General features: G+C 42.2%; 1 protein-coding gene across 7 annotated transcripts in view; it reads right to left on the reverse strand.

Moving 5' to 3' along the window:
- APBB2 (amyloid beta precursor protein binding family B member 2) overlaps positions 1–10,289 on the reverse strand; it is a 395,114-nt gene that overhangs the window by 111,068 nt on the left and 273,757 nt on the right. For 5 of the 7 annotated variants that reach the window (XM_057502175.1, XM_057502176.1, XM_036908550.2 and 2 more), the window contains 3 exons: positions 9,015–9,077; positions 8,542–8,627; positions 8,387–8,447 (listed from right to left, as the gene is read on the reverse strand). In XM_057502175.1, coding sequence (XP_057358158.1) covers positions 8,387–8,447; positions 8,542–8,627; positions 9,015–9,077 — 210 coding nt within the window. The remainder of the gene's footprint in view (positions 1–8,386; positions 8,448–8,541; positions 8,628–9,014; positions 9,078–10,289) is intronic. The other 2 variants (XM_036908553.2, XM_036908552.2) reach the window with 1 other exon arrangement.

The raw sequence follows: 10,289 nt of genomic DNA on the forward strand, positions 1-10,289 counted from the left end.
AAGCCACATGGAGGCCTGGGAGGATGGGAGGCCACAGGAAGAGAGAGGCCAAGGAGCGCTGAGCCGCCAGGCGCGGGGGGGAGCCAAGCAGTCATCTTGGAAGTGGATCCTCAAGCCCCAGCCGCCCCCATGTGGATCAGAAAGGAACTGCAGTGCTGAACCCTCAGCAAACTCCACAAAATCAGGAGCAAAATAAATCCTTGTTTTAAGCTACCAAGTTTTGGCAAGATTTATTACATAGTATTAGCAGTATTGGACAAATAAGATGGGATTCATCTTAGTAGATCTGTTCCTAAAAGCATTTGCTGAAAATGCACACAAAGTTACATAATAGAATTATTTTTAGATCTTCTGCCCTTATACAGAATGGGGGGAAATCACTAAGTCTTGTTGCAATTCAAGTACATTCATAAACTTAGGCATCATCTCCTTCCAGGGAACCACATGAGGTAGCCCTGACTCCCAGCCAGGGTAGGTGCTCCTGGCAGTCTCCATTCATGAGATGATAACTCAGCTCTTAGTACCATTGCATTCAATTTGCCTGTTTGTTGTCTGCCCCTTGAAGCTGGAGACATATCTACTCCTCTTTGTAACAGAAACAGTAATAATGGCTAATGCATGAAGATTGCTTATTATGTACCACAGACAGTCCTAAGCACTTGACATTTATGTTTTTAATATATCAACTCACTTAATGCTTACAGTGGTCATGAGAAGTAGGTACAAATACTATCCTTACTCTACAGATGAGAAAACTGAGATACAGAGAGGCTAAGAAACTTTCCCAACTTCACTCAGTAAGTAGCAGAGTCTGACTTTGAACCCACTTAGTCTAGGTCCAGAGCCCATGCTCTTAGCCATTGTATCATTTAGCCTCTCCTTGAAAATCAAGCATTCAATAAACGTTTTGATACAACGAATCAACATAAAAAATCAAATCCACTCTTCTCACACAGACCAGGACTTCTGAAAGAAAAAAACCTCTGCCACAGAAATAAAAATCAATTATGAGAACTACATGCAGACATTAAATGCTAAGTAATGATAATGAATTTGTTACACAGACCAGAAATAAATTTGAATGAGAAAGGATACTCCCTACCCCTTCCTGTTTATCTATTAGTGATAATGAAGTCAGTAGCTGCTAATATAATTACTTCATGAAAATCTATGCTAATAGGAACTAAGGGAGGGCACAGATAAATATTAGCATCTCATGTTCATTCACCATTCATTTCAGAAAGTTCCTCTACCAACCCTACTAACCAGCTGATTGCATCACCTCCTCCCCCTAGTCTGTCCATCTGGGTCAGGCAATTACAAAAGAGTAAGGAGATGGCAAAGCTTTCACAAAATCCAGGGCCTGGATTGAAAAAAAAATCTATGCAGCTGAGAACTCATTGCAAAGGGCCACAACAGACTGGGAGGTTCTGTGCAGAAAGACTATGCATGGCAATGATGCCTTATTTATCAAACTTTTTAGTGTTGCTACTCAGGGTTCCACATCAGCATCACCTGGAAACTTAGCAAAAGAGCAGCCCCTTTTCCCGCCCCAGAACTTGGAACTTGCCAACGTGTGCAGGTCAGTTTGCAATCACTGCAGAGGACAGGGACACATGAGTGTGGATGGCGGCGAAATAAAGGGGGTGTCTGTTCTCAAGCAGTCACCCTCCAGTTCCCTCTTCCATGCCTACCCACAACATCTCTGCTGCCTCCACAAAAAGTACCAGGCAGCCAAAGTGAGCTCAATGCATGGAGAAGCAGTATCCGGGAGTGGGCGGCCATGACATTTGCTTGGGTTTGGAGCCAAGTGCCTCTGAGCTCAAGTCCCAGTTCCACCAGTTACTATTGATAAACTGTTTAGCCTGTTCAGAGCATCAGTTTCCCATCTATAAAATGGAGGAAAAAACCACATCGCCTTGTGTTTGTAGGAACACTGCATGCAGGTGCCTATGTACGGAGCGCCAGCAGAGTGAGTGTTCCCGTACGGGGAGCCAGCAACCCGTCTCCAGCCCTGGAGAGCAACTACTCTCTCTCCGGATCTGAAGACAGATCAGACCCAGATTTCATCTCCAGATGCCATAGGTCAGGACTGCTACATTTCACTTCAAATCTTAAAATTCCTCAGAACCAGAAGTGGCTTCTGAGATGACAACACATTCATTTTACAGATGAGATGCTGAAACCCCCCAAATTTAATTAGCTTGGGACAATATCATCCTCCTTACCCAGTTCCTTTTGGGGAGTTAAAACAACAATGTTCTAAAAACCTTTCCTCACAGACACCCTGAAAAAGATTTGTTACACACCGAGAGGACAGTAGGAGGGGTGGGTGGTCAGAGGCCAGGAGATATATCTCTGCCTGCCATCTCCAACACTAATTGTGTGGCCCTAGTAAAGTATTTACTCCAACTTTCTGGGACTCACCTTTTTTTTTTTAACCTGTAAAGGAGGCCCTTTAAATCATCTCTAATGTCACTTCCACTTAAAAGCAATTCAATGAGTCCACATGAAATTGTAGCCTTGGTCAGTATCTTTAAAGATGCAATTTTCATTTTGTCCACAAGGTGGCAGAACATCTCCTTTACAGAAGTCCAAGCAGAGGGAGTGATAGAAAGGATGGGAAAAAACTCAGGAAACTAGTACATATTTTTCCAAAGCATTAAGTTTCTTCAATTTAACCATAACATTTTATTTTAGTGTTGATTATTCTAATTAGTCACTGGATCAGCAATGTGCCACATGCCATGAGAAAAGGAAAGTTTTATAGGGCTAAATTCAGATGTTAAGGTGTTAAAGCAGGATGAGCACCAGGTCAGACAGTAAAATAACAAAAATTGAGAAATGCCAGCAACCTGAGCATCCACCATCAACATGTGGCAAGGAGTGGACTTCTTGACAAATGAAGCATGAGAGACAATGATCTACAAAAGATATGAATACACAGAAATTTTAAAAACATTATCACACAGAGAAGTAACACGAACAGACAAAAGCAAAAAAATGGTTAGAGAAAAATATTTAAGATTACAACTACAAAGTTCTGAATTTAAAATGCCTAGGGACTAAATGCAATGTGGTAACCTGGATTACATTATGGGACAGAAAAAGGACAATAGAAGAAAAACTGCTAAAATCAGAACAGTGTTTAGAGTTTTGTACCACTGTTAATTTCTTAGTTTTGACAAATGTGCTACGGTTATGTAAGGGAGGACATTGGATTGGCTAGGGGGCATATGGGAACTTGGGGCTATCTTTGCAACTTTTATTTTTAAAACATTATTATTATTCTAAAGTTATTCCAAAATAAAATTTTTATTTGAAAAATACATAGAAAAATAAGAGGAAAAAACAGCTAAGAATGGACAGAAACAGAGTTTTGTAAAAAAAAATGCCCTGTTTCTATGATCATTTAAGAAGGGGAAACTTTAAAAGTAGGAGGTAGGAGCTCACATGCGATAAAACCAGAGTGAATAAATAAAAATGACAAAGCCTGGAGTCAAATGGGCAGTGGACAAAAAGGTATATACTGGGATCTTACTGGAGGACTTAGATGCTGCTGCTGTATCCTTTCTGAACATCAATGTTGCAATAAGTGACAGAAGCCATAAACTGATAGCCTCTGACCTAGTAATACCAGTCTTAGCAACGAATACCAAAGCAATAACTTAAATGAAAAAAAGTAAAGTCCCCTATTTTTCTGAAGTTGTAGCTCTGCTCTGTAGTACTGTAAGTTGCTTCAGTGGCCACTGGGTGCCTAGCCAGATTATAGTGCTACTAATTACATAGAATAATATAATGGGCTTAAGAATGAAAAATCTGAAAATTATGGAAAGGAGTATGTGAAATAAATTTTAAAGAGCTCACTCCATATAAGGTAGTATCTTAGACTGGGTCCTCTAACAGAAAGAAGACATCAGTGGAAAAAAGTGGGAAAATGTGAATCAGTTCAGTTTGGTTAATAATATCGTGTCAATATTCATTTCTCAGTTTTGATAACTACCATGATTATAAAGATGTTAACATTATTAGGGAAAACCAGGTGAAGGGTATATAGGAGCTCAATCTTTATGACCCTCCTATAAATCTGATTGTTTTAAAATAAAAAAATTAAAGAATTTAGAATCATACACAAGCACACACACATACTGCTATCAACTAAAAAAATAATTTATTGTATAAAAAATTAGATGGGCTCAAAAAACATCTTGAGAGTTAGAAAAATGCTTTGCTCTTTGAGGGGGAGAGGGAGTGGGAGAGGGGCAGTGGTGGTCATTTCATGCGACCACTGCTATTTAAGGGTTTCACTGAACAGCTGATTATCAAGATGCCCACGCTCAGAGTGGCTGGAGAGGATCTGGAAGTGTCCACATCCTGACAATCTAAAAGTGGTTTTTATTTTTCCAGCATGTAAGTTTCATTTAGGGAGTAAGGAAGACATTTTCTACAATAGTCTTTGTATTTTCTCCAACAATCTTTTAATCTGACCATGCCTCAGAGAATATATTTAGCATCTCAAGGTACATGAAATCAGGTCTTCTTTTTCCTAAAGAAAGGATACTTTCTGCTTATTTTAAAGGCATTCAGTTTCCTGATCCTTGGCCCATTCAAAAACCGTTAACTGGTTATCTAAAGAAGTAACTTACTCCCACAAAGGAGCCTGAACAACTGGGACATCCAGGTCTTGCCACTTTTCCATTCCTGGGTGCGCGAGGTGGCATTGATCAGGCAAGGAGTGACTAAGAGGTGGATGGGAGAGGACAGAGGGAGTGTGTGGGTGCACGTGCGGGGGCACCGGGGACACAGCATGGCTCTCCTCCAAAGGGCCTTCATAAAAGTCAGTTCTAAACTCACTGACTTCAATATTTGTCATTTAGAGCTGTTGCATTTTGAAATAGTTGTAATTCTCAAAGAACATCTTGGCCTTCCCTGTGGGGCTTCCCCTGGCCCACTTCCCTTAGGGGGTAGTGTGTAACCATGCATCCAGAGGAGGAGCAGCAAGACTTGGATTTCCTGGAAGGCATGTCATCCCCGCCCCCTGCATGGGGGAGCTACAGTGTGCACATCTGCCCATCACCAGCAGTGCAGGTCATCTCCACGTCAGCCCTGGCTTCCTCCTGTTCTGGGCCCAGCCTTTTTCACAAGCCTAGTAGAAATCCTACTACTGAGAGTCGATCTAAAAAACCTGCAGCCCATCCATTCCACTTCTGGGGCCAAGTCCATCTTTGCCTCAAGTCAGACCAGAGGGCTGGTCCACATTGTCATGATCCTCCACCATGTGCCTGGAATGAGTTTTGCTGGGGTTTCCGTCCTTTGTTCCCAATGAGTAATGCCATAAAATACCAACTGGCAAAATCCAAATTTCTATGTATCTCTATATGGGTGGAATACTGTTGAGGTCACATCATTTGGTGGTTGCCCCCTAAACGAAGCTCCAAGTGAGAGTTTGTTTTTTTAATTGAAGTTAAATTGACATGGAACAATATATTAGTTTCAGGTGTGCAGCATAATGATTTTTAAAAATGATATTGCAAAATGATCACTATAATGAGCCTAATTAACATCTGTAGCCATACAGTCACAAATTTATTTTTCTTGCAATAAGGACTTCTAAGATCTACTCTATTAACAACTTTTAAATATGCAAAGTATAAGGAATATTCTTTATATACTCCAGTGAACATGGGTTCTGGAGCCAAATGGCCTGGATTCAAATACTGACTCAACTACTTACTAGATTTTTAAATTTCTATGCCTGTTTCCTCATTTGCAAAATGGAGATAATGACACATAAGCCCACTGAATTTTTGTGGGATGAGAGCCAAGAAAATTAAATTTAGGACCATGCCTGGCAAAAAATTAATATTCATTATTACACTTATCTATAATGAAGCGCTAGGCAAATGGTTACCTTCCGCAGAGAGCTGGGAGGCTCTGGCCTTCTGTGCATTGTGATTCCTGAAAGCATGGTTCTGAAACCCTTTTCTCTCCCAGTGCTTGGGGTCCTTAACAGCGACAGTGATTTCTACAGCACAGGGACCTTCAGAACCTAGGGTGGGCTGGGGGCAGTTAGAAGCAGGTATGGTTTGCAAACGTCCTGTCAGGCTTCTGAGTTGCCCGTCTAGGGATTCATGCCATTCACTCCAGGAATACAGAATGTCAGTAATCACTAAGGCATGGAAATGAACCCACAGGTCAGTTTCCCTAATTGTGCAGAGTCCTACAGTCTGAAAAAGCCATGTGTTTTTCTTTCCCCCAATCTGACGTTTCCTGACTCTACTGTCCCAGTACAGTGAGACGCACTGATTATCCCCTTGTATCTTCTGTGCCTTTAAAAAAAATGTGTTTTTTCATTTAAGTCTTCTCATATCTTTTATGGATCAAGGTATAATATAAATACATAATGCAATACCCACACTTTTTTGCTTAGAACTCAGTACACCTGCAGTAACTTAGGATAAAGCTGAGCCTCCTTATTAACACAAATTTGTAATAGGTATCAATATAGACAGACACACTGGCAATAGAAAGGGGGTAGATAAACAATACAACTGGGAGGGAAAAGGAGAAAGCACCGACTTGGGTAATATTGAACCAGTCCTCCTACTCCCGTTTCTAATTCTATCTCCCTTCCAGGCATCTCCCTCCCTGCCCGCCTGTGTCAATTTCACACCCCAGCTTTACAGACACCACTCCTCCAGCCCTTAGGGGTGGAGAAAGACACTGCCGCTGCTCACCCCTCCTCCCCCCAGCCTCTGCCCATAACCCTTGTAAAACACCCGGTAGCAAAGCAATTATTCACAGCCCGCCTTCCTATTTTACTGCATCCATTCCCTGCCATAAAATTTATCTTTAAAGGCCAACATGTTAGCAGAAGCCCAAGGCCTTGTTTAGTATACCACTGGCTCTGGATCGGCTTTCATCCTATTAGGCTGTGCTCAGATGAAGCTGATAGTCTAGGAGTACCAGAGAAGTCAACTGTTAGCCCTGATCCTTATAGAACTGATGGCAATATGGGAGTTTCTGGCAAAGGAGTCACAGTTCTGAACCTGCATGATGCTTCCCACTCGACTACTAAGGGAACCTATTTGCCATTTTATTCATAGACACAGTCTGCTTTGGAATTCAGATAGAAATTATCTTGGACCAGCTACATAATTTACAAATGAAAATGATGCATGCAAAATGAAAATGCAGGGTCCCTTGTTCAAGAAACAGGAAAAAACAGCATAAGAAGTACTAAAACAAAACTTTTTCCTTTCTTCTGCATTCTCTCTCTTGACTCCTTATGGCGGTTTTTACTTACTATTTAAAGTCGTGCTCCCTAGAGCACAGAGATACTCGCAGGGCGAGGGCAGGCCCTTTTAGGTGCCCAGGGAGCCTGCCCTCCCTGACAGACCGTCAGCTCCTGGGTAACCTCTCCCACCAGTGGCTGGCCCGATGCACCATGCCCTAGCTGGGATGAGAAACACTGAGCCAGGAATCTCTTTCCCACAGACCCACAGCAGATGGGTGGCCCTTAAGTGTACAGTACCATTGTGCCAGGACATGCTAGGTATTTGGACTGGGAGAAGGCAGAGCCTGCTGAACACATCATGGTTCTGTCAGCCTGGGCTGGACATGCCACCACTTAGCCCTTCCTGAGGGCATGTGTGCCTGACGCCAACCCTCCCCTCCCCACCTAGGCCCCTAGTAGTAATTGCTGGTGGAGCCGGGATGTGGTGGTAGGGGGGTGCCAGGACTGTGAGTAAGCCCAGACTGTAAGTCCCAGGAGTATGCTCCATTGCCCTGATAAAATTATTAAGAATTTCAAGACTGCAACTACACAGCATTAAAAGCTCTTAAATAGGGGCCTGATCTCAGCTCAGGACCCTGAGTTACTGCACTGGCTGCAAGCCTGTAATGATGGCCCTGCTGGTACCCCACCAGCAGTCCAGAAGCAAAAGTTCACTCTCACTTCCCATCATGAACCCTGCCTGTGATCATGGCATTTATCCCCTTGCAGAGGGGTGAGGCTGCCCTGGAGAAGGTGGATGTGAGGAGGCTCCTACCCTGGTCCAACTGCCCCTCCCATTGCCCCTCAAGGCTGGGCCCTCTTCAAAGACTTCGGAAGCTCACGTTAAACAATGATTTTAACTGTTTACGTTGTGCAAAGAGCTGATGCCATGAGATACAGGTGTGTCCTGATGATTACAGAAATCCTCCCAAACCTAACCTGGCCTGGAGATTTACTTCAGGTGTTGAGAAGATTAGGAAAGAGAGACGATTGAGGGACAATAGCTTAAGTGACTCTAGGTTGATGGTTTGTAAAAACGGGGCCACATCCAAGGTCATTACTTTGATGTAAGAATATAACCCGGTCACTGGAAGCATATTTCTTACAAACCTTGGCTTCTGGGTCACTGTTGACACTACAAGAATCATCATCATCACCATTTGGGGCATTTCTAGAAAGAAAATCAGAATATTGGACTTAGAACTCTATTGCAAACTCTCGCTGCACAAAGCCACAGATTACGGCAGGTCTTTCCAACGTCCTACCTGAGTTTCAAAGATGCATAGCGCAGCGTTGCTCCTTCAAACTCTTTTAAACTTGGGTCCGGGTTAACTGTGGCTGCATGCAAATCCTAGAGGAAAATAGACCCCTGTTAATGGAGAAGGGGGAGGGCCCATAACACGGCCTCAAATACCAAAGGGGAGAAAAAATCCTCCCGGCATGAGGCAGAGCATGTATGTGAGCTTAGGCAGAAAAAAGCATGCAGGGGCTGCTGGGTGCTGGCTCGGCAAGCGCTGATTCTTACAAGACAACAGGGAACCTGGGGCAATTATCCTCAAGTCACTCACAACGGAGGACTTCAAAAAAGGCATCATGTGTGAGAGCTGGACATCCCTAGCAAGAAGCCCCATCACTCCATCTCTGCAGAATGCATGATCTTCATGAAGTAAAAGATACAGCCACAGCCATGCAAACAGGACAAAATATTAAATGATCTAAAATCTGACAATATACTTGCCTTCCAAATGTCACTATTAATCTTTCCCCCATTCAGAACAGCAAAATCACTCCATGGCTGTTTCTAGACATATAATTATTCACATAGGAAAAAGCACATGATTTAAAAAGAAAATAAAGGTAACAGGAAAGAAAAAAAAAAAACACAAGACACTGTTGTTAGCATTGATATTCACAGGACGGGTTAGGGAACAAATTCACTCTAACAGAACTTGTTAGTTCACTTTCCCTAGATTTGGATGATCACCTGAAGACCAGGGCTGGAGGGAAGAGATGGAGCTTTACTTACCAAACAAATGACTGAACATCATTAGCAGACAGTGAAGTTATTTTCTAAGTGTGGTCTTAAAAGCACACACTGAGCTTCTAAGTATTACATGCCTAGTATTCTTAATTCCAAAGGAAGCTTTTTACTTCCCATGAACACACAGAATTGTTTTCTTGAGGGGGGAAGAATTTAGGGATGGTGCTTGACAGTATGCTTTGGGAACTGGGGTGTGTCCATATGAAGCTGGAGGTCAAATTATTTTCACTTAAAAAAAAAAAAAAGGGACAATGAGCAGGAAAAGAGGGAGATAGAGGAGTGTGGCCTGACATCAACATCCCGCTGAAATCTAACCTAACAAAAAGTAGCTCTAAACAATCCTGTGTAAATTCCTCTAATTCATAAAAAGCTCCGCTGCCTTGCACACAAGCCTCTTCACAAATTACTATTAGATCATGACACGATTTTCTAGACATAATTATAGAGCAAAGCATGAAGCCTTGGGTGGCTGGGAGAATTCTTCCAATCAATCTTGGAATCTGAACGTCTCAGACAAGCAATTTTTTTTTTTCTTTCTACTACACTGAGTGAATACTCAAATATTTTCCACCTAAGATTTAGGGAAATACCCAAAGCTCATAAAACCCACAGACATCCTTGTGAATTGGTTCCACTGACTCGTCAGGGAAATCTCTTTTCTTGGGATAATAAATCAATAATGGAAACTTTCCAACTTAAATTTCTTCGAAAATGAAAAGGGAATACTGACCCATAACCTTAGCTCGCAACATTAATACAATTTTTAAAACCACTGAAAGCAGAAGCAGCCCAGTTCAAATATCCTGTGTGTTGAAAGATGCCTTTATTTAGCTCTGAAGGACTCTAAGGGACCAAGTCATCACCAATTTCAATCCATTATCACTATTGTATGGCTGATACCACTGTTGCTTCATTTTTGGACTAGGCACCCAAACTGAAGTTTTTCAAAATAAAATAGAACTCAGACCATTG

The sequence above is a fragment of the Manis pentadactyla genome, chromosome 5 (assembly GCF_030020395.1).
Source record: "Manis pentadactyla isolate mManPen7 chromosome 5, mManPen7.hap1, whole genome shotgun sequence".
In the NCBI taxonomy this organism is placed as follows: Eukaryota; Metazoa; Chordata; class Mammalia; order Pholidota; family Manidae; genus Manis; species Manis pentadactyla.